General features: G+C 34.2%; 1 protein-coding gene across 1 annotated transcript in view; it reads left to right on the top strand.

Annotated features, from left to right (window-relative positions):
• Positions 1 to 26277, top strand: part of ZNF804A (zinc finger protein 804A) — a gene marked incomplete at both ends in the record, with an annotated part of 288083 nt that overhangs the window by 205875 nt on the left and 55931 nt on the right. Inside the window, one exon of the mRNA XM_079709990.1 lies at positions 25200 to 25343. Coding sequence (XP_079566116.1) covers positions 25200 to 25343 — 144 coding nt within the window. The remainder of the gene's footprint in view (positions 1 to 25199; positions 25344 to 26277) is intronic.

Raw genomic sequence — 26277 nt, 5'->3', positions numbered from 1 at the left:
CCTTATTAGCTTAAACAAAGAACATGGAAATTGTTCCCAGATGGATTCAGCAAGCCACCAGGCAGCAATGGTACCTAATTCCCCCAAGTGACTGTTTGATGTCTCTTTTAAGATCCAATTGCCTTTTACACAGGGAATTGGGCTATCAGTCCTGTGTTATAGTTCTGCTTTTGGAGAGGCAGCAGCTGTAGTTTGGCACCTTTTCCAGAGAATTTCAAGATTTAAGAGAAGTGAGTTCTGGGACTTCCCTGGTGGCACAGTGGTTCAGAATGCACCTGCAAATGCAGGGGACAAGGGTTTGATCCATGGTCCGGGAAAATCCCACATGCCACGGAGCAACTAAGCCCATGGGCCACAACTACTGAGCCTACGAGCCACAACTACTGAGCCCACATACCACAACTACTGAAGCCCGTGTGCCTAGAACCCATGCTCTGCAACAAGAGAAACCACCACAATGAGAACCCCACACACCACAGCGAAGAGTAGCTTTCCCCTCCCCCACCTCGCTGCAACTAGAGAAAGCCCGCGCACAGCAATGAAGACCCAACGCAGCCAAAAAAAAAAATAAACAAATAAAAAATAAATTAATTTAAAAAAAGAAGACAGGTATTCAAACAAAAAGCTGTACAGAAAAATGTAAAAAAATAAAGAGAGAGAAGTGAGTTCTGTTTCTTTCTATGTACTTGTAAGATTGTGAAAACATAATAATATAATGTTCTCTCATAAGTTCAGAAATTTCTCCTTTTCTGACTATATTTTTTCAATTATTCAGTCTTCGATGCACAAAACCATCACTTAACATGGTTACATACTGGCAAATGTGATCCTTCTTAAATTCTTCATGACTTCTCTAGAGTTCGATCTTTAAATTGATTAACTTATGCCAGATCTAAATGTGCTCAGATTTGTCTCATTTATGTCAAGCCTTCCTTAGATTCCCAGTGTTACTATTTTACCAATTTTTTACTAAACTTTTGAAAATATTGTCTCCCCATGCTGTGTCCTGAGTTTTCTGTTTTCTTTTTTTTTGTTTTGTTTCGTTTTTAAAATCTCTTCCTCAGTCTTCTACTCGGATGAGGACATGATGGATGCATGAATCAGCTTGAGTAGCTACAAGTACATTCTTGTCATTGGAACATAAGTAGTTAGTGTTTAGAGGGGGAGTTCAGACCAGGAGGAGTGAGATTATAGACTATTTTCATGATAAACTAATGATCTTGAAATTTATTTTTAATATTTTGGATAACTAAAAAATTATAAAGAGCAGTGAATAATTAAGATTTGCAGTTAAGAAAGGGCACTGTCAACATTGTCAATACTGTGTTTGGAAGAAAAAGGAGAGTTTATAAAACCAATTAATCCAAGAGAGAAGTGGAAAAGTGGCCATGGCAAGTAGGGAGGGAAAGGAGGAAGTTGAATGGAGAGAGATTAAGTAGGTTGAATATATGAAATCAGACTCAAAGAGGTAAGTGAAAGAGTGTAGCTAGGATTACCTCTTGATTCTTGCTTAAACTCTTGGGCAGATTTTGTGGATTTTCACTAAAAACCTATTTTAGAGGATGGGATAGATATTTGGGTGAAGGAAGGTGATAAATTCTAGTTAGTAGCATTTATATTTAATAGTCTTGTGGAACATAGAAGAGTAAATATTTATCAAGCAACTAGATATATTTGTGCATTTAATGATAAATGAATTCATTACTGCTTCAACCAACCATTATATCTCAGATTACCCTAAAGTCACAGTAATATCTCTATTCATAAAGATTGTTTACGATAATTCAGCTTGATCCAAAGTAAGTGTAAGTGTGTGAGTGTTCTAGAAGTTCATATGAGAAGAATACCTGTGTTTTAGAAGAGCAAAATAATGGAAATAGTAATTTAAGTCTTCTGATCAGAGAGCCATGATTCTCAAAATTAGGAGGTTCTGATCACTTGATGCTGATTATTCTAGCACCTCACCCAAAACCATTGATATGTCCCAGAATCACTGACATGTAGGGTATAGCCAAAGAGAAAACATTAGTCTGTAACATGTGATATATTACCCATGTTTATTAAATCCTTTTGTCCAAATATATATATATATATATATATATATATATCACACCTTAATGAGATATTTGTTGCAGACAAAGTATTTTTGTTCTTTTGTTATTGGATAAACAGCCTTTGAATGAATGAGAGGAAGGAAACACGCTGTATTTTCCCTCTCGTGCTCTATTTCCTTGGTCTTCTGGATATATCTATTTCTGAATTCACCATTGGTGGCATACTTGAAGGGAAGCAGTCTCTTCTTGTAATCATGCCTCTTATGAGATAAAACATGTTTAAGGTAGACTTGGAAGCATTTCTAATGGCTTGTTATTTTTATTAATTTCTAAGATTTATAATTGGAATGTTAAGCTGGATGTCAATAAAAATTAGATCATTAACATATACATTGCTTGAAACATGTAAATCATAAATCAACACTTTTAATTCTTGATATTAAAATCATGTTAAAGAGTATGGCAATAAGAAATAAACATTTGTTTTCCCATTAAGCAATTAAGTATGTGTGTATTAAAGCATATCTAGAAAAACTTTAGTTGTCTTTTTCTTTTAATGCAGATTTCCACTCTTTTATCAAATAGTATTCAATAAGCTTAACCCAATGGGGAAGACATATGCATAAATTTATTAATTATATGTTAATTAAAAATAAAAGATTGGCAAAATCTAAATGCTGTCATAAAGAAATAGAGATATTAATTATGGCATACCCACTAGAACACTATATACACAATAAATATATTTGTAATATCATTATGATTTTTGTAATAATAATAACAAAAGCAACAATTGTTATTACAACTACTGTTACTATTTTTTAAATTTATAAATTTATTATTATATTTTTTACTTTTGACTCCCTCCCTTCACCCATTTCTCCCACCCCTGAATTCCTGCCTCTGACAACCGTTAATCTGGTCTCTGTAACTATGAGCTTTTTTCCTTTCTTTTTCTTTTTCTTTTTTTCTTTCTTTCTTTCTTTTTTTTTTTTTTTTTTTTGGATTCCACATATAAAAGAGATCATATGGTATTTGTTTTTCTCTGTCTGACTTACTTAGCATAATGTCCTCAAGGTCCATCTGTGTTGTCACAAATGGCAAGCTTTCATTATATAAATAGTATTATATATCACAATTATTTTCATCCATTTTCTCCTCATTGGACACTTAGGTAATTTCCATATCTTCACTATTGTAAATAAGGTTTCAGTAAACATGGGGTTGTATATATCTTTAGAGTTAGTGTTTTTGTTTTTCTTCAAATAAATGCCCAGAAGTGGAATTGCTAGATCATATGGTAGTTCTATTTTTTATTTTTTGGAGGAAATTCCATACTGTCTTCTACAGTGGCTTTACCAAATTACATCCCCAAGAACAATGCAGAAGGATTCCCTTTTCTCCACATCCTTGCAAACACTTGTTATTTCTTGTCTTTTTGATAATAGCCCTTCTAATAAGTGAGAGGTGATATCTCATTGTGGTTTTGATTTACGTTTCCCTGATAATTAACGATGTTGATCATCTTTTCATGTACCTGTTGGCCATCTGTATGTCTTCTTTGAAAAAATGTCTATTTAGATCTTCTGCCCATTTTTTAATCAGATTGTTTGTTGTTTTGGTATTGACTTGTCTGAGTTTCTTATGTATTGTGGATAGTAGCGCCTTATCAGATATATGATTTGCAAATGTTTTCTCCTATTCAGTAGATTCCCTTTTAATTTGTTGATGGTTTCCTTTGTTGTGCAAAAGCTTTTAAGTTTGATATAGTCCCACTTGTTTATTTTTGCCTTTGTTTCTTTAGCTTTTGATATCAGATTCAAAAAATTATTGCCAAGACCTATGTCAAGGAGCTTACTGCCTATGTTTTCTTCTAGGAGTTTTATGGTTTAAGGTCTTACATTCAACTCTTTAATCCATTTTGAGTTAATTTTTTGTGTGTAGCTTAAGATATGGCCCAGTTTTATTCTTTTGCATGTGGTGTCCAATTTTCCTAACATCATTTATTGAAGAGACTGTCCTTTCCCCATTGAGTATTTTTGGCTCCTTTGTCATAAATTAATTGACCATATATCTGTGGGTTTATATCTGGGCTCTCTATTCTGTTCCATTTACCTATGTGTCTGTTTTTATGCCAATACCATACTGTTTCAATTACTATAGCTTTGTAAAATAGTTTGAAATCAGGACATGTGATGCCTTCAGCTTTATTCTTCCCTCTCAGTATTGCTCTGGCTATTCAGGGTCTTTTGTGGTTCCACACAAATTTTAGGATTATTTGTTGTATTTCTGTGAAAAATGCCATTGGGATTTTTGTAGGGATTGCATTGAACCTATAGATGGCTTTGGGTGGTATGGACATTTTAGCAAGATTTGTTCTTTCTATCCATAAGCATGGAATATCTTTCCATTTATTTGTGCCTTCTTCAGGTTTGTCATTAAAATTTCTAAGGAAAATTTTAAATTCCAGTCCTGTTAAGGAAACTTTTTTTGTTGGTGGTGTCAAGACTGAGATCACCTCTGGCTTACTCTGACCCTGATAATAAAAGTTTTTTCAATCCAGTCTTTGTGGGTGGAGGGTAACCTGTGAGACTTTCAACTGGGCAGGCCCAGAGCTGTGATTTCTACCTGCACATCTTACTAAGGGGTCAGAGACTAAATCTAAGTTTGTGAAATATCCAAAAAGCACTCATGGCAAAAGTTGCTTTTTGCATTTATTTCCTCTCTGGGTTCTTTTGCTACTTTATTTATTTTTCTGTAGATTTCTTACCATCTTATCACCTTTGCAATGCTTTTGAGAGGAGGTTTTGATATTTTATCCAACTTTTAAGTTCATTTCCAGTGAAAGCATTAGCCTTAATAATTTGATAATCTCATTCAAAGAAATAGAGGTTTTGATCTCAATTCTCCAATATAATTTTTTCTTGTAAGAGGTTCTATTTACATGAACTTATAAATTACCTCTGAATGAAACTAGATTCCTACACAATCCAAGATATTTGACTATACTTTGATTTTCATCTTATACAATAAGGTTTCTAACAGTAGAACCAAAGTGATACTTTAAAGTTATATTGTCATTTTAATAGTTTCATTGAGTTATACTTTGTATACCATACAATCCACACATTTATAGTTTATATTGAGTAGTTTTTAGTATATTCACAATGTTGTACAACCATCACCATAATCTAATTTTAGAACTTTTGATTTACCTCCAAAAAAGAAATCATATTAGCAGGTATTCCCTCCCACCAGTTACCCAGCCCTAGGCAATCACAACCCACTTTCTTTCTCTGTAGATTTGTCTATTCTAGACTTGTCATATAAATCGAATTGTACAATATGTTGTTTTATTGTGACTGACTTATTTTGCTTAGCAAACATTTTCTCCCATTCCATAGGGTCTCTTCTCACATTTTTACTTACGTTATCATTTTCATAATAAAAGTGAATTTTTAAAAATTCCATTGATGTTCAGTTTACCTATCTTTTTCTTGTTACTTGAGTTTTTAGTGTTCTACCTAAGAAGGCTTTAATCAAGGTCATAGAGATTTATTCTTCTGTTTTCTTCTAAGACTTTATAATTTTAGCTCTTACATTATGGTCTATGATCTATTTTTAGTTAATTGTTGTGTATGATGTAAGATAGAGGTACTACTTCACTGATTTGCATGTGAATATCTGGTAGTTTGGTTTCTTGAAAAGACTTTTTTTCTCCACTGAATTGTTTTTGCACCCATGTAGAAAATCAAGGTAAGGAAGTCTCCCTCTATTCTTAGTCTGGGTAGTGTACTTATGATGAAGAAGTATGGAATTTTGTCAAATACTTGTTCTGCATTTGTTGAGATGATCTTGTGCTTTTTGTCATTTATTCTGTTAAAATAATGTATTACACTGATTGGTTTTATGATGATAAACCACTCTTACATTCCCGAGATATATCCTAGTACTTGGTCATATTGTCCAATACATTTTATATGTTACTTGATTCTGTTTACTTATAGTTTGTTGGGGAATTTTACATCTATATTCCTAAGAAATATTGGTCTGTACTTTTATTTTATGTCTTTGTCTGGTATAGGATCTGAGTGATACTGGCCTCATGCAGTAAGTTGGGAAGTTTTCACTTCTCTTCAATTTTCTGGAACAGTTTGTGAAGAAGTGGTGTTAATTCTTTCAATGTTCGGTAGCCTTCACCAAGAGACCATTGGAGTCTGGGCTTTTCGTTGTTCATTGTTTGAAAATTACTAATTAATCTCTTTTTATGTTTTACATATATCCGAATTTTCTATTTCTTCTTGAGTGAGTTGTAGCAGTTTGTGTCTTCACGAGATTTGTCCATTTCCGCAAAGTTACCTAATATGTTGACATATTGTATGACTTCGTAAATTTAATATTTCTGTAAACTGATAGTGATGTCTTCTCTTTCATTCCTGATTTAGTAATTTGATCCTCTTCTCCATTTTCTTGGTAAATCTAACTAAAAGTTTGCCAATTTCATTGATTTTTTTTCAAAGAACTAATTTTTTGGGGATTTTGTCTGTGATTTATCTATTTTCTATTTATTTAATTCTGCATTAATCTTTGCTGTTTCCTCATATCTGTCTGGTTTAACATTTTTCTCCCTTACAGCCTCTTGTTTTTTCTTTAGAAAACATAACATGGTTTGTAACTATTTTATATGCTTGTAATTTTGTGCTTATTTTCTTCTTTATTGTTCATCCAACCCCACCAGATTGTAAGCTCCATGAAGACAAGGAAAACATATAACTTTTTCTCCATTTTTTATATTTCAGTGAGAGGAAAATTCAAAATACTAAGGAATAGACTGGAGCAAAAGATTTCATTGATCTTTTCTTCACAACAAATGTAACACTAAGCAATATTTCTTAATTCATCTTCTTCCAGACCTCTGATAGTTTGAGGACCCAAGATCTCATTGCTGCTTGGTAAGCAAAAGCTGGCAAAGAAAAAAGGTTACCTATACCTCACAATTCAGTCCCTGTAGTCAAAATGGGGAGAAGTTCTGACTCTTCCATTACACAGGTCAGAAACTGTGAGTGTTTGGTAACACAATCACAACTCTCTTAACTCACTGGGGACATTATGGGATAAGTGTCTTATTTTTCTAAGATGGAAACCTAGCAAATAAACTAGCAGAATTTCTTTTAAAAAAAAAGTAAAAAGAAAAACAAATACCTTTATCAGGAAAATTTCAGGCATTTCATACCTTCTTTCTGCTTTATAACTATTTTCTCTTCTTTAAAACTTCTTCATAACTATTATGTTTTATAGTCTATTGCCTTGACAAAAGTATTGTGTTCTTGTTTACTTTTCTTGTAAGTTGACAAGAGGCAAAGTTTATTGGTTCTCTCTGCCTCACTTTAAGAGGAAAATTTATTATTGGGGTTGTTGGAAAATATTCAAGGATGCTGTTGAGGAGGAGAGTACCTCATAGTATAAGCATTTAGTAAATATTTATTTAGTGAATGAATAACTGAGAGCCCTTTGGAGCTATGTAACTAGAGAGACATAATGACCTTTGAAAAATCCTTTTACATCTCTAGATTTATGTCTTCCTCTTTTTTTTTTTTTTTTTTTTTTTTTTGTGGTATGCGGGCCTCTCACTGCCGTGGCCTCTCCCGTTGCGGAGCACAGGCTCCGGACGCGCAGGCTCAGCAGCCATGGCTCACGGGCCCAGCCGCTCCGCGGCACACGGGATCCTCCCAGACCGGGGCACGAACCCGCATCCCCTGCATCGGCAGGCGGACTCTCAACCACCGCGCCACCAGGGAGGCCCTATGTCTTCCTCTTTAAAATAAAGAGATTGGGTCATATAATAGTAACATTACTTAATGATTTGCTCATCAAAGAATTGCTTTCAGTGTTTTTCCCTTCTAATTTAAAACATAAAACTGTAAAATCATGCTCTGCTGAGGAAGACACATGAAATTTTTTGAAGATGATGTATTGATATAAAAGGAAAATAAAACTTAAGCATATGAGCTATCCATTCATTCTGCTTGCAAAAAAAAATGTTGGATGCAACTGAACCCAAAGATGAGGAAGCACTTAGCTCCTCTCTGTTACTTCCCCTCCCTTGAACTGCAATTATTATGACACACTTTCTGTCCATTGACAATAGAATGAATTAAGTTTGAAACCATAGTCAAAAAAATGATTTTCACATATATATATTGAATTATCTTAAGGATACATTTTCATTTTAAAAATTACCTTGAAGAAAGAAGTGTTGAGGGAGTTATTATATATTACCTGCCCAGATGGCTCTAATCAATTTATTTTTCCAGTTTAAAACTTCTGATGGCTTCCCATTGTCTATAGAACAAAGATCTTCTATATTATCATGACATACAAGCCTTCCCAGCCTCAGACCAGGGGGTCTCCCCAGTTTTGTTTTCTGAGTATTTCTTCACAAACTCTCTGCAGCTCTCAACAACTTGCCATTCCCAGCACACTCCAGGAATTTTCAGGTTCATGTCTTAATTCCTACTGTTCTTTCTGACAAATGTTCTCCCCCTTAGCTGGAGTCTGTTAATTCTTTAAAGTTCCACTTGCTGCCATCTCTTTTCATTCTTCCCTGATTTTTTTTTTTTTTTTTTTGCCTTGTTGAGTTACATGAATGATTTCTCTCTCATTTGTGGTCTGATAGTAGTTATGGCATGGTATTATAACCATCTCCCCGGATTTTCTCCTACCCTACTAGTTTGCTGAGAAAGGAACTATTTGGTTTTCATGTTTGCATTCCACACCTTCTTTTGTTCTTAACACATAGCAGGTACTCAATTTTTTGAGTTAAATTGAACTGCATACCTTCAGGCTTATAAATTAATGGTCAGGGCTTCAAAGCTGGGATAACCAGATGTGGTTTTAAATCTTAATGTTGCTACCCAGTACCTCTGAAATTTGGAAGAGCTTCTTAATCTCTTTGTGTCTCCTTCCCCTAATCTATAAATTAGGAATAAGAATACCTATCCTGGAGGATTTTCACAAGGAATAATTCAGAAATGCCTAGCATGGTTCTTAGCACACTATAGTTGTTTAATAACAGTGAAATATCTCCTGAGGAAAGAAAACAAGGACAGACAATGAGTGACAGTGTGGCAGAGGCTGTTCTTCATGGGATGCCTGTTACTGAAAATAAGGAGCTTCCTAAGCAGGGGCAGCCACCCAGGCCAGAAATCCATCCATGTTCACAAAGCTGGGGGAGCTGCTTGTGCACACGTCCAGTTACAGACACTGGGTAATAACTCATGGAGGGCAAGAGGTAGAGTCAGTGCTTCAGAGAGAAAATTAATAAGTAGAGTTGATTTATAGTGGGGATTTATGGTTAAAATCAGTGACTATATACATTAATTCTATAGAACTTTTAGATGGAGTCCTCAAAGTAAGATTTGATAAACTCATTCTTTATAAATTATTTAAGTATAGATATATGATAGAATTGTTTTATTAAAATCAATGTGACTTTTGATCTTAGAATGGAAAAAAAATTTTTAACCTATAGGTTTTGTGACACAAGCTGTCACCATCTCTGCTTGAGCAATTGTAAAGCTGTTTTAACAAGCTTCCCTATTCCCAATCTCTTCTTAATTATCATAAGTAACCCAAACAACTGCCAACTCCTTTGTGTGCCACACACTTTGTGATCATGCTTTTACCTCCTTCTCTGTGCTTTTTTTTATACAGTCTGCCTAGTACTTTAAACCCTAATAATGTCGTCCTGCTTTTGTTCCCTGACCTCAGCAAGTTTGTTCAAGCCTCTGTGACTATGTACATTGTATCTCTTTTTGCGGGGAACCTCTTCAGACATTTCTTTTCTTAGATAATTGCTACTGCTTCTTTGCAGCTCAGTTCAGTTGTCAACTTCTCCAGAAGCGTCCCTTGACCCTGAAGTACTCCAAAGGATCCTGTGAAATCTTTACTATAGCACTTCATGTTACTAGGTTGACACCATCTCTTTAATTGGCCCTCTAGCTCACTAGCTCTCATATTCCTCTATTCCAGGAACCCTGTTTATCCTTCTTCGTAAGCAAAGAATCTAGCATACTCCTTGGTAAACAGTAGGTCAAGCACGGAACTGGGTAATCACCTCTGTGTCCTGAATAATATAGCTTAAGAGGTAAAACATTACCTAATTCAGTCTCCAAATTATACCATATGTTCCAGCCTTAGTTTGATTTATTTTAATGTTTCTTATGGTTACATCAGATATAATCATTTATGTTCTTTTAGAAATAGTATTCACTTCACATTTCATATTGACTACCATTCTCATATTTTTTTTTCAGACTTCTATGATTTTTCAGTCTGATAGTCTTGGTATTTAAAAAGAGAGGTTAAAATCATTTGTGGCACATACTAATATAATAAAAGATATAATCCTAGTGGTGACTATTCCTAAAGACAGAGAGAGACAGAGACAGAGAGAGCTAGGTTTATAACAATTTTCTACAGAAAGATTTAATATTCTAAAATGTTGTAAATTAGAAAAAACAAAAATGGTCTGAAGAAAAATATTATGTTATATACTTTTCATGTAGAATTTCCTTGTAAATACTTACTTGTATTTGAATGTCATCTATGCATTAAAAAAAAATTTGTAGATAAAAGCTCAGAACATATTTTACAAGATATAAAAACATTTGTACATTTATGGGGTGCCTGGGACATCTGACTCTGCTCTAATCACAGCAGCGGAGGCCTCCACAGTGGCTTTGGTCATGATGGGAGTTATTGCCCTTAGTATGCTCACCAGGGCCTTTGGGAGCCTGCCTGGGGAAGAAGAGCAGGAAAAAGCTGGACACACGGCTCCGTGGGCAGCGGAGCCCTAGCAGCAGACATTTCTGGAGGCAGGACTGGGTAGTGGAGAAAAAGAGTGTGCCTGAGCACACAGGAGGTCCTCTATGGGGGGAATTTCCAGGGAGTCAAGGCTACCGAAATAGCAGGTAGGAATTTAAAACAAAAATACGTTTTTTATTACTGTTCTTATGATCTCATTTTTAGTCCTAGAGTACAGTCATTTGGGCAATCATGAATTGTGCTGCTTTTTGTTATTATAATTCATTGTCATCAGCTTCCATCATTATAGCACAACACTGGAGCCAGCTTGCCTATGTTCAAATTGATTGCACATAGATTCAATCAATCTGCCTATGTTCAAATTCAGATTTTGCCACCCACTAACTGTATGACCTTGGGCAAGTTTTTAAATTCTATGTGTCCCAGTGCCTTCATATGTGAGTCAGCAATAATAATAGGACCAAGCACATCAAGTTGTGAGAATTACATGATGTGATATGTACGAAGTACCCTGAAGTGATCCTGGCATGCAGTAAGTAATATAGAAATATTCATGGTTATTAGTATTGTGATTATTTATTCTGAAGATATCTCTGGAAAGTTTCTCTATTTTGTTAATTGAATTTTTCTTCCACAAAGTCATATCAAAGGATAGGCTATCCTGGAATATATAAGTTCATATTCTCATTAAATATAATTTATAACATTTTGATATACTTTCTATTTGCCTTATTCAAATGGTTTGTCCTAGCATGAGTATGAACCCTACAGACACCTTTATCAAATTACAGCCATAATCAGAAGCATGGGATTTTTAAAATAAAAAACAGAGGCATTATCTCAATGGTAGAAAAATTTCAATATTGACTAGGTAATTCACTATTTGTTCTTAAAATGCACTCATATTATATTTTCTAGAAATTGAATATATCAAAAACATTGTTTTCATAGTTTTTTCCCCCATATTAGAAACTAGAGTATAAACTTTACCCAGTGAGTGATGAATCCACATGGCTTAAGGTTTTATGTAGGTTACATGGTCACTTCCTTCCCCATTTCTTACATTGTTCAGAGCATTGATCATTGAAGAATCATATCCTTCTCATTTTGTTATTCAAACTAGCATTCTCATATTTTATGTTATATGCTCACTAAATAATTCAAGTAGTATTAAGTGTTTTACATTATCATATGTTTAAATTTTAATTAAATTTGTATTTTAACAAAATATACTTTCTTCTTACACTTTTAATTTCTTTTAAAATCTGTGTTTCACAAATATCTTTTTGCTGTTTAATTCTTTTAGGCCACTATTGATTCCTCCTAACAGAAAACAATGTCAGGCATGGAAAGAAAGTTCGTGGGTAGCTCAGCAAGAGCCAACAAAGTCAGACTCACCACTGCATGGTATAAGATTGCAGGCCATTTATCCTTACCCTTCTAGTCTCATTTTCATCATATGTAAAATGGGGCTAATAATATTCATCTGAGGATTAATATTGTCAGGCCTGAGATAATCTGAGTGTAGTGCTCATTTGAGGCAATCAATACATGTTAATGTCCTTCCCTTCTCCACCCAAATTTTAGTTGTATGTTTTTCAAGTTAAAATGCTGCTCTTTGCAAAATGTCCCTTTTCTTTTGGATACCTGAAACATATGATTATTTTCAAATGGGCTTTCCCTGCTGTGCTTACAATGTATCAAATCCACAGAATATGACTCCCATTTGGAGTTCAAGACAAAGCAGAATTAACCACAGGGGCAGAGGCTGCTGGCACTAATGGGAGAGACATCAGGTCTCCATATATTATTCCTCTTATTATGGAGGCTATGGTTGCATTATGATCTTTGCAAGGCATCTGGGGAACTCCTCTGATGGGACACCTACAGTGTCATGCTTGCTTTTTGAGAAAATGTTTTCTAAAAATGTATAAGGCTAAAAGTTTCAAAGACTATTATTTTACCTTATTTTGTTCTCAGCAAGGCAGTATCATTTTGTAGGCAGGAAATGAAAAAAAAAAAAAAAGGAAAGAAAGAACTGTATGACTTTAGGAAGAAGTAGAACTAGTCTAAAATGAATTCAGTATCCATCTTTTTCATTTTTTGAAATCTGTGGTTTATACATATCTGTATGCAATATACACATATACATACACTCTTAGGAGCTCTTTTTATGTCCTCTTTTCCATGTGACCATCTTTTAAAATAATGTATCTTTTAATAAATATGCAAAACTTCTTAGATCTTCCATTCTCAAAATGCAGTACAATTAGAATATGTACAAATTTCTCATCTAATCCAAAAGAACTCATAATACCATCTTGGCTTCTAAGTAGCCTTGCTGAATTTAGTCATGGACCCTTCTAGTTCAGGTTACTAGAGGGAGACTGGCTATCTTTACTGAATGGGTATTACAAGCTTCAGGGTACTTTGAATTTCAAAATGTTTATCATTTCCTTTCAATGTTATTATTACATAATAATAAAACCATAGATCTGAATTTTTGATCTATTGTATAATGCTATGTTTAAAGTAGCTAACAATGAAAACAGAAAAAAACCTGACATATAGGAAAACATTATAATTGAAAGAAATTAAATCTGCATAACAGAAAATATTAAATAACTCATATCTAGGCTCTAGGGAATTTGTCTTGGTGAAAAACTCGAGAACAATTCCAATGATTCAACAAAATGGTCATCTCAGAAATGAGGAGCTAATTTCTTTCCCTTTTAAAGAAAGATACTCAGAATATCTACTTCTTACCTTCCAGTCACTCATTGCTATGGAAGAACTTGGCTTCCATCTCCATCACCCAACTGGAACCATTCTCTTCTGTATCCTTCATATCACCAGTGAAAATCTCTTGTGGTGCTGTCTCACATCTTTCAGTGCCTTCGCATCATCTCTGCCCTGGTTGCTGCTCTTTCTGTTAAGGATTTTACCTTTTCCCATCTGGAAAATACTATCCTAACGTCCAGTCTTAACTTCATACTTCTTTCATTCTCTACTTTGTAGTCATATCTGTTTCCTAAATGCAAATCTGATCAGCTTATTTCCTTGCTTAAAAATCTTTAATAACTTCCCATCAACTTTTATAAACATTCAGACTTCTTAGCATACATAGAAGTAAGATGTCTTCATGATCTGACCTCTGCCTCACCTTTCTATTGTTGCCACCAATTATAGTTCCTGCTGCGCACCATGTACCAAATTCTCCAGCCACACCAAGTGGCTTGCAATTTTTCAAAATTCTAATATTTCATGGCTCTATATATAATTATTTTTCTGGAATATATAATACACTGCACCCTTCTTTCATCCACTGACACCTATTCAGTTTTCAATGAATTAGGCATTATTTGAAAGACCCTACTTATGCCCTCAATGGAAGAATTTGCCTACCACTGTGCACCCACAATAACCTTCTTTAGAAGTCTAAATTATTATAAAACATATATATATATATATATAATAATAATAAACAAAAGCTGTCCTTTTGCATCTTCATCATAGTGGTGTTAATAGAAAACAGATTTCTTTTACACATATTGTGTCTCTAGGATGTACATAATACCTATAGGCACTCCATAAATAATTGTTGAATGAAGATACTTATGTTTTACACTACCTGAAACTAGTTTTTGCTAATCATGAAGGGCAGATATTTTTACCTCTGGGTGCATCATTTCTTCTCTCTATTGCCGAAGACCAAAGAATGAGCCATAACTTCATGTAGAATTGATGGTGTTGATTTATATTACAGTGTTACAAATCATCCTTCAGAAAATTATTGTATAGAATGCACTGAATTTTGCACATGTGCTTAGATAGCAAGGATTATGAGTATTAATCACAGTAGAAAACTAATATGTTTGTTTTGGGTATTTCAAACATGTTTTTTTTCTCTATCCAGTCAAATAGTGCACACCACTAACATGGTTCAAGACTATAAACAATAAATGATATGTACAACCTCCAAAAATATAGTTTATTCATTCATTTATTAAAGAAATGTTTTTTAAACACCTGTTTGTCCTAGGCATTCTTTTAGGCATTGGGGATATGACAATGAACAAAGAATATAAAGATCTTGCCTTCATAGAATGTATAATGGTGAGAAATTACAACAGATACATAATATAATTACAAGTAGTGAATATATATATATATATATATGTATGTATATGCATACATATGTTTGTAATATATGTATAGTGTTATATATATATATATAGTGCCGGGTGTAAATGCCCTCTGGAAACTGCCATAGACCAGTACTCAAAAGGATTTGTTAGATAAATAACATGGCCCCCTGACTCCATGAATACAAAACTCTGAGGTTTGTGTTCTCCACTAGGGTCCAGAGTTTCCACCATGAACAAGCTTCATTTCCCTCTGTAGCAACCTCCTTCGTAACATAATGTTTACTGACTTCCACTCCTTAACTTTTATCCTGAGTCTTTATATTTAAAGCAGCTTTCTTGTAGATGATACATAACATGTTTTTTTTATCCACTGTGACAGTTTTTATCTTATAATCGATGTAATTAAAGTGATTATTGATATAATTGATGTAATAACTACCATGTTTGTCATCGTTTTCTATTTGTTAAATTTGTTCTTTTTTTCTCTCTCTCCTGGTCTTTTTCTGACTTTTCATGTTTTAATTGAACAATGTATATGATTCAATTTTATCTCCTCTCATTGTATCATTATACTTCATTTTAATATTTTTTTAGTGGTCTATCTGGAGTTTATAACATACATATTTACTAATCTAAGTCCACCTTTACATACCACTATACCATTTCATATGTAGTGTAGGTGCCTTTTAAGAGAGTATTCTTATTCCCCTGTCCTTTCTGACATTGCTGTGATTCATTTTACTTATTTATATGCTATAACTACCCAATTCAGTTTTGGTATTATTGTTTTAAAAACAAAGTTAACTTTTAAGTAAATTTAGATATATCCATTTTACCTTAATTTATTCCTACTATAACACTTTTCCTATATACTTTTCTTCCTGAAGTACTCCCTTCAATGTTTCTTACAGGGAAGATTTGTTGATGATTAATTTGATGAGTTTTTGTTTATCTGATAAAGGCAAAATCTGAAGATTTTCTCTTTGTCTTTCTGCTGTATAAATATGATATGTCTAGATGTTTGTTGTTGTATTGTTATTTATATCCTTTTGGTGTTCTCTGAGCTTCCTAGATCTGTAATTTGGCATCTGCTGTTAATTAGGAAAAAATTCACCCATTTTTGCTTCAAATATTTCTTCTGCTCCAATCTCTCTCTCTTCTCCTTCTGGTATTTCAAATACACTTATGTTATACCTTGTGGTATTAGCCCATAGTTCTTGGATGTCCTTCTGTTCTGGTTTCTTCTTTCCTTCCTTCCTCTTTGCATTTCAATTTGGTAAGATTATATTGGCACATCTTCAAGTTCACTTTCCTCAGCTGTACCTTGTCTACTGATGAGTCCACTGAAAGCATTCTTCATTTCAGTTAGAGTGTTTTTTTTTTAATATAGCAGGTTTAGAGTGTTTTTTTATTTCTAGCATTTTCCTTTGATTCTTTCACAGAATTCCCATTTCTTTGTTTACATAACCCATCTACTCTTGCATGTTGTCTACTTTTCCATTAGAGACCTTAATGCATTAATCAGAGTTCTTTTGAGTTCCCCAATAATTCCAACATCTAGGTAGTATCTGAGATCCAAGGCTTGTTCTAGTGGTTGTTTTTTTCCCTTCAGACTGTTTTTTGTTATCTTTTAAGATGATTTGTAATTTTTTATTGAAAGCTAGACATGTATCAAATAATAGGCCCTGAGATAAACAGACGTTTATTGTGAATATTTCTATTAATCTGTCTAAGCGTTGGACTGTGTCTGTTTTCTGTAGTTATAAGCCCAAGAAGCCTGGAGTTCCTCCACTGCCCTTGATTGTATGTGCCTGTTTAATTTTCTACTCTTCTGTATACACCTCCTCAGAGAGAGTATCCTGCCATCTTTTCAGAGCTAATCCACTATTACACTGGAGCCCTATAGCTGGGTTGGTGAAGTGTGAGAGAGAGGGAGTATTCCTAAACCTTTTGATTAGACATTAATCCTTTAAGGTGTCTGTGTCTCAGAGCTGTGACCATCATATATGGTTCTCCTGTGGTAAAGCTTCTTTCTTTTCTCTCACCCCAGGCCCCCCACTCCATCTTTCAGCTATAGAATTCTCACTCTGTTTACTCAAAGCCATGACCTGTGTTGACAATTGTGCCCCTACAACTTATGTGATACAGAAAGATTGTAGGGAGAGCACATTCCTTCCTTGGATGGAATAAGGTCTTTCAATTGAGATGTGGAAATACTCTGTCCTTTGGGAGTAGTCTTCAGTTATAGAGAAGGTTCTTGGCTTATTTCACAACAGTTATTCTTCTCATTCACCTTCCATGGACACAAGGGACGCTTTCTCAAATTGAAAACCTGGTGAAGTTCATGAAAGGAAAGCCTGTTTGGTGGTCCCTATAAGATTGCAGCCACCAAGAGTTTCTTTCTCACACTAGGTTTCTGTCTCACACACTGTGTAATCAGCCCATGGAAATTCATCAAAGTTAACATTTGAGAGTTCCTAGCAGCTCGTGGCTCAGCAGATTCTAGGCCAAGTAAGCAGATGCTAGTTGATCTATCTCTGAATGTGCCTGTCTCTTCAGATTTCGAAGTGGTATTTTGCCCTGTGGCTTCTGTTCTTTGACAGTTCCAAGAAAAATAATTGATTTTCATTTTCCATAGATTATTCTTGTTGTGAGGACAAGAGTGATGACTTTCAAGCTCTGTACATGTCAGAGCTGAAACCAGAGATCTTTATCAACTTCTACTATTGTTTCCTGAGATCTCAAATAAACCCCTTGATCTCACCTCTTTGTCTCGGTGTCTATTTCTGGGAGAACCTAAGTTAGGAAAATCACTGGGACAATTTACTAGAGAAACTGCTCTGTCTTCCTTTAGATTACTCTCACAACTGAGACATAACGTATGCACCAGGCCACCATTCTATGTCTTTCTCCTACCTCTCAGAGAAAATGGCTGTTGCCTGTCAATTCAAGAGATTTCTAAAATGAACAAAGTACTCTAAATTACTACCACTCATATTCTACACTGGGACCCTTTGTGGAATCTACTAATATAGAAGCCCCTTGTTGGAATTTTATATATATGAATGACATTATATCTATCTATCTATCTATCTATCTATATTTGAACTAGAGTACTATGCACCTCAGATAGCATTCAGCTTCAGTACACCTGATATACATTTTCTGCCTCGAAATGAGATTTCCCCACAGCCTTGCTTTCTGCACAGGGAGACAGCAGTGTGCTGTTAACTTTCAGCCGACTATTAAAACATGCTGTCCCTCAGACTTCTCCAAATATGAATAGAAAATTCTAACTCAGTCTTCTGGTATTGCCTCAAGTTGTACTAAATACTAGCTTAAATTAGCCAGAGGGTCTAAAAAGGACTAGCCATAGGCCAGGGCTTCCAGTAGGATCCATGGATGGAAAAGAAACAGATGTCTCCAAAGAGACATTGTCTTGATGAGGAGGAAGATAGCCAAGTGAGATAGGCAAGATTATACTTTGACTGAGGCTTAGGGATCCATACTTCTTTTACCTGAACAGGTCCTAAGGTTAGAAATCATACTGTTTATCCAGTGGTTGTTATCAGCTAAATAATCACAGCATGGAAGTAGATAAAACCTTATGAATGAACCCTCTTGCCTTGAAACTATTGTAATTCTGAAAGAAGTTGTCAATTTTGAAAAACAGTTTTATTTGCTCCCATTCTTATAAACGTGGACATTAAAATATACATTTTCTTTACTGTTAGGTTGTACTTGAGTTATCTCACCAGAGCTGTCTCTAGGGATATGCTGTTCAATACACAGTCTTTTTAGTAGTCAGTCTCTGCCTTCACCTTTGATGGTGGTATAGATGAGTTTGCATTTCTGTGGAATCCTTGGAAAAACCTTACATTTAAATGCACATTTTAAACTATAATTCTGTTCATTGAACCTGTGACTTTTGATAAAATTGTGACTTTCTGACTCAACCCTTAGTTGTCTCTCTATTCCTTAGAATTGTCTTGTTATCCATTCCTTAGCCTTTGAGGTAATAGAGCCTAGCCCTTCAGAACAGAATGACATATATTTTGAGACAATAGCATAGAGTTTTATCACCCAGAAAGTGGTTACCCTCTTGCCTAATAGGGAAAGGATTTAAACCAGATAATAATAACATCAGTTTTTCCACATGTTTCATTTATACCCTATCTCTCCCTTATTGTTAATATAGCTTTCAGACTCCAGGGCCCAAAGGTGTTCTATAACTCTTTTCTTCCTGAATAAACTTTCTCTTCTTAACATTAAAAAAAAAGATAAAAGAGGGAAAAAATACAGAATAATGTGTTTGTCTTCTAGAAGGATGATAAGGGAAGTCATCTTTGAGGAAAGAACATTTTATTAGAGATCTTCCAGAAGTGAATGAGTGTTTCATGCAAACGTCTGCTATAAAAACATTCCAGGGAAAGTAAGTAACAAGTCCAAGGGTCAAAGTGAATGTATAATTAAGAAAGTTTCAAAAACTTTAAGGAAATAAAGGTGGTTAAAGTAAAGTGAGAGAGAGAGAGAAAGACTGATAGAAGATGACGACAGAGATGTAGTGTGAGTAACACGTAGAGTAGGACTTGTAGGTCATTGTAAAAATATTTATTCTGATAATGACAATGTACTATTAGAGAATTTCGAACTGAAAAATGATATCATCTAAAATTATTCTAGAAAATGTATCTTGTCAGAAAGACATTCATAGAAAGTACCAGAAAAACTGGTAATCTTCTCCCAGTTCATCTGAAAAATCAATTCCAGGACAAAGACGACTATACAAGTAGTTTATTTATTTGGGGAATGATCCCAGGGAGCAAAACTGAAGTTCCAGAAAAGTAGAACAGATAAGAAAAGCTAATATAAGGATATACTTACTGTTTGCCACTAGTGCAAGTAACTGGTGCTCCTTCTCACTGGGAATCTCTGTGGAATCTTAGAAATGTGTCTCAGAGGTGTCTGCCTGGTAGATAAAAGGGGAAATAATTTATTCTTGAGTTCTTACCCTCCACAGTGGTCAAGGGTGGACCTAAATGGTATTAACTCCTCAGCACTCCTGGGTGGTACATTTATTAGTGCTGAGTGGGAATCCACAAGCTCCCATATCATGAGTCAGAGAAGCCCCTGGATGGTAAGGGAAAGATGCCTCCACACAGCCTGGGGCAAACTGCAGTCAAGTGGAACCACATGAGGCTGCTGGAGAATGTCTCAGAACCTGTCACTTCGGTAATAACTGGAACAAGGGATACAGCCCAGCAGATGTGTGGTATTTTATAGAATGTGTAGACTATGGATTTCCAGATGAAATGTCTTCTATCTAGATATCCTCTTAGAAGAGAACAGTTTTGTGATCTCTTCCTTGATTAATCTTTTCATTACAATCAAATTTTAACAAAGACTTTTTTTCGCTTTCTCTCTTTGTAGAAACTATAATGAAATTTATCCTGCATATAAATCACAAGGATGCTTTTATTCTTGATGGAGCAATAGGAGAGACAGAGACAGAGGCAGAAGGAGAAGAGAGATTTTCCAAAGTATTTTAAGTGTTAATTACATACAAATATTTTTTAGCATTGAAAATAATTATATACTAATAGTGCCCAATCTATTTATATCTTTGCAATTTTAGCTACTTTAAATAGAGTATTTCTAGCAGAAATATTGGATGTAATATATGATTACAACTACTATTTAGCAATGATAATTTATATGTAATTTGGTATTAGCTCTAAAGATGTCCCCCAAATGACTGGGTACCACAAGCCCAAACGTGAGCACAGCTACTTTAATCATAGTGTATCTCTAGTGCTGCTGGTTTCTGTTATATTTGTTTTTCATACACATGCAAAGCAAAAATGGCAGTGCTAATATTCTTTATTTATTATTATTTGTCAAGTGTCTGGCAGTGCTGAGCTGTTAAAAGCTCTGGAGATATCACAGTCAGCAAAGCAGGTGTGAATTGCTGCCCTCCTGGAGCTCACAGTCCTCAGGGAAGGTTACTCTATGGCACTGAGTTATGGTTGACTTTTAAGAGAGGCTGACCATCATTTGGCGCAATATGTTACGCAGATGCCAACATGAAATGCATCATTTTGGAAAAGAAAGTTTTCTCCCTTCAAAGTTCTACTTCGATACTATTCATTTTAAATATAGGCTAGATGGAATGGCCCTGTGACTGTGGATAAACCATTAACTTCCGTTTCAATTCGCTGTTCTGCAAAAATTATTGCACTGCACAGTTGATAAGGTTGCATATTAAAAGATTCTTGACTTTATAACTTTGGAATTACATACTGCTTTCCTGAAAATAAGGATTCAAACTTTACTGTTTTTATATATATGTAAAATGTGATGGGCTTGGATGACTTGACCAGCTACAAGAAGTTCACCCCTTCTTCACTCTCTGCCATCATACTCAGTGGAGCATTCGGAAGTGTGTACATAATTGAACAGAATGCGTTTGCCTGATAGGGGAAAACTTGAGGTTGAGGAGGATATATGAGCAGCTGTGTTCCTCTTTCATCTTATTCAAATGTATTTCTTACCTTCTGCAGAGGGATGGCTGTGTTGAATATGTGTATATTGTGCTTTACAATACCAGTCCATGCTTCTTTCAACACCATCCACAGTGGAGAAGGAGAGGGGCCCAGGGACACTGGGCATGTCAGCCTAGCGAGGGCTAATTTTGTCTACATACAAACTTAAAAAATGTTTTTCTTGGCGTTGAAAGCCTTGGTTCCTAAGCCCCTTCTCCCCCTTCACACACACAACAGCTACCCTTTCCTCACCTTCCAGGATCCTCCAGTTTACAAACATTTTTTAAAGTGTATAATCAATGACAGTACATATGGCTCTTTTCCTTATGACACATTCAATAACCAGTCCTCCTATTCTACTAATGTGTTCTAGAACACAGCCCTTACTTCTTCTTGCAGTTTATATCAAGTTGAAAGTTCTAGCCTAAAAATGATTCTTACTGTGAAATTATTTGCAACCTTAATGTCAACTATGCCATGTTTCTTTTAATATCTTAGAGGAAGATACAGAGATAAAGCAAGAGGGCAAACACATGTGAAAATATTAACAATGATTTCATTAAAGTGAAGGCTTTATAAGAGTTTATTGTCATCTTCTTGTAATGTTTCTATAGTTCTGAACATTTTTCAGAATGTGAGGTATCATCAAAAAAATTCAGAAAACTAAAATTCAATGAGGATTAAAACAAAGAGAGGGAAGACCTATAGCACAAAAGAGACTAAGAATCATAGGAGATGATGGTAACATATGGGCCTTATTTGAACAAACTATTTTAAAATATTAGAAAATTAGAGTTATTTGAACACACTAACTGGATATTTGATGATAGTAAGGAATGACTGTGGGACTTTGTTTGTTTGTTTAGGTCTGATACTGATTGCATGATGATGTTTTTTAAAAGTTCTTCTATTTTAGAGATACATACTGAATGATGTACAGAAAACATTGTATGAACTTAGGAATGTCTTTAAAAATTATCTGCGGCAGAGGAAAGGATATGAGGTAGGAGAGGATAAAATAAAAGAAAGTTGACCCTAAGGTGATAATTATTGAAGCTGAGTGATGTGTATGTGGGGGTTATTATGTTGTACTCTCTACTTTGTTTTCTGCTTAAAAATTTAAACATAATGGAGTGCTATGGATCAGATTATTTGGGTTCAAATATGAGCTGCACATTTATTCATTATATATCCTTGAGCTATATATTGAACTTTCCTGTGATTTAGTACTCTCACCTGTAAAATGTGGAAATGTCTAGAATACACATCTCTATTATTTTAATTATGATTGAATGAGTTAATACATACAAACTCTTAATTGGTGACTGACCCTAAACAAGCACTGAATAAATGTCAGCTATTATTTTTAAATTTGTTTTTCCTTTCAAATCTAGGCTAAGGCTAATGATTTTGAAGAACGCAATTTACCTAAGAATCTCAGTTTGCTTTCCTCAAAATTTTCCCACTTTTGTGGAATGAAAATTTAAGAAACAATTATTGCTTCTCTGGAGGAATATCAATCTTAGGAGGACAAAATAAACCCAAAACAAACAAACAAACAAAAAACCCTTACACCAAAATAAGAAATAACCAAATATTTAGAGAGAGGAAGTAGCTTAACTGTAATTATAATTAATGGGGAGAATCAACTAGTTTGCAAAGAAATTACTATTCTAAAATATTGTTTTGAAAACTAATTCTGTTTGAACCAAAGACTGTTGCCATTATAATAAACTCACATTGATTAGAATTTTATCTCTGCTTTGTACGCTTTAGCCATGAAATCATACTACTTAATTATTGTTTCATTTAAATTGGATAATCCACAAAGTATTATTTTGAAGATTTTGTAAAAATTCAGTAAGCAGTTTAGATCTATGAGACTCATTTTCATCTTTTTAAAGTAACTTTTTAAAAAAACATATTGGATGCAATCAAAAAGAATAATGGGGCCTTCCCTGGTGGCGCAGTGGTTGAGAGTCCTCCTGCCGATGCAGGGGACACGGGCTCGTGCCGTGGTCCGGGAAGATCCCACATGCCGCGGAGCAGCTAGGCCCATGAGCCATGGCTGCTGAGCCTGCCCGTCTGGGGAGGCCACAACAGTGAGAGGCCCGCGTACCGCAAAAAAAAAAAAAAAAAAAAAAAGAATAATGGGGAATATTTCACAAATCTGCTGAGAAATGGTAAATTTTTCAAATTGACAACTCATATATGAACAATTTGAATGATTTTGCAATTTATCACCTCTTTCTGTGCAGTTGGTAAAACTAATCAAAGATAATGACGAATCACTGTCTTTAAAGTGAGAAAGAGGGCTATGTATATACAGACTATTGCAAATGCATTATGCATTACTACAAGATATACTACAAGTTATACATATGAATGATGGTGTATATTATGATATGATGTGAACACAAATATATAGCACAATAAAGTAAGGAAAGTATTAACCATTTATTAAATTACAATTAGTAAACCACTTGCAAATTTTGTAGAAGCAATTTAAACATTCAAACTATGAGTTCTTTCTAGCCTGTATATTTAGTGAGAGGACGATTGTCATTGACATAGAGAAGACTGTGCCATTTCATCCCAAAATCCTTGTGCCTGAACAAGTGAGTGTCTTATGGTAACACATAAGGGGCCTGAATATGTAGTTATTTTGAATTTTAAAGAAATTGAGCATGAGACAATATGTAAATTAGAAACGTAATATATTCTAAGGTAGGGATCGAAGTTTAGGTCTTCTTTATATCAGCACTTCAGTGAAAGAGTTGGGCAGTGTTTCAACATGTAATGTTTATTCATGTCTGGCAACATCAACATTTAAGGAAGCATGAAATAGCAAGTAAATTTAGATTTAAGAAAACCTAAGACCTACAAACATTTTGCTATTTTATTCTTTGTAAATGAAAGCTAATGATAATCACTGCATTTTTCATATTTTCAGGAGTTTGATTGTATAGTCATCTTTATTTACTATCAGCATGATGAAAGCCATCTGTTATACAGTTTAAGTCTTTTCAGTTTAGGTAAATAACTTGCAGAAAAGAATCTCATTTTCGAAAGATGAGAGAATTTTTTAAAGTTCAACCTAAATTGATATGGGTCAAGATGAAAACATTAGTCAAATGAAAGTTACTTGGGATGAATAAGTTGCAAACAAGCAAACAAAAAAACTAATCTTGAATATTTGCATACCAATATGGACCTCTTCATAAAGGACATATTTTAGATGTTGTTCAGAATTTAAAATTTTTATGTTAGCTAAGTCATTGCCAGAAATCGACAGTTGAATCAACAGCTATATGAATTTCAAAATTTTTTCTATGCTAACATAGCATAGGAACTTCTTTAAGCAAGAGCTTCTATTTCTTTCTGTGATTTGTTTTTCCTCTCCATATTTCTACTATTCTTTCATCATTTATTTTGACTTCTTCTGTTAATCTTTAATTTTCTTTAACTGATAATTTCTCCTAATTTGGTTTGCTGCTATTTGCTTTATTTTCTCTTTCTCAGTTATATTATTTTTAATTTTAATTACTATACTAAAGTTGTCAACTGTCAGAAGAATGGAAACTCAGAGGAAAACTAATTGCTTCCTTCCTTGAAATTTTATTTTGCAGGATTATGCTGAGAAGGAGAACAGCATAGCAAAAGCTCTGGAAGATCTGAAGGCCAATTTTTACTGTGAACTCTGTGACAAGCAGTACTATAAGCATCAGGAGTTTGACAATCACATTAATTCATATGACCATGCCCACAAGCAGGTAAGAAAGAGGTATCAAAAAACCTCTAATATTTCTGAACTTTTGTAATAATTTGAAATGTGTAGACTGTATGAATATAATATTTTTTCTTTGCTGTGCAGTTTTTAAAGATGTCAATCTGGGGTGATAATTTGATGACTTACAATGAAAGGCATTTTTAAAAAAGCACCAAAAGTAAAGTCAGAAGTAAATAACCAATATAAAGAAATACCATTCAGTTGCCTTTTAGTAACTGACAGTAATTTGAAAATTACATTCTTCAAGTGGTGATCCTCTGTATTTCAGATTTATTAATTTCAAAATATGTTAATCAAAAAAAGATATTTACCAGATATAAATGAATTTATTCATAGTTCTTTATGGAACGCATTTCCCATTTAAACTACCATAAACGTATGAGAAACAAGTTCTGATATGGTAAAACCAATCTAGGGTTGCTGGTGAAATAAATAATATGTATATGATTTAGTTTATTTTAATACTATTTCATTTCCCTATTGATTGAAAATCCAAGATTGATTTTTTCAACACTGTATGTAAAGATTAGTTTAAAATAGTGACATCAGAAGTGACATTAATAATATAGATCCTGTTTTTCTCATATGCTTTACTTATATCAATGCAACTGCATACATTGTTTAGCTTACTTGACATGATTCAGTTGCTTAGTTATTGTCAACTTATAAATACCTTCCTTTTTAGCCATCACTCACAAATATCATCCAAATGTCATTTTGGTATTAATAAAAGGTACATTTTTTACCCATGAACTTACACTAACTTTCCATTAACATTTACCATAAGAATGAAAGAGTAGGGGGAAATGATTATATTAATTACATACGGACCAATGACAAGTATTTTCTTTTGTTGTCAGTTTTTCCATTCTCTCATACCAACAAAACTGTGCTTGGGGAGGCTGTTGCAAGGAGAA

The sequence above is a fragment of the Hyperoodon ampullatus genome (assembly GCF_949752795.1).
Source record: "Hyperoodon ampullatus genome assembly, chromosome: 8".
Classification (NCBI taxonomy): domain Eukaryota; kingdom Metazoa; phylum Chordata; class Mammalia; order Artiodactyla; family Ziphiidae; genus Hyperoodon; species Hyperoodon ampullatus.
Note: the sequence above shows the minus strand (reverse complement) of the source record. Positions and strands in the feature narration are given on the sequence as shown.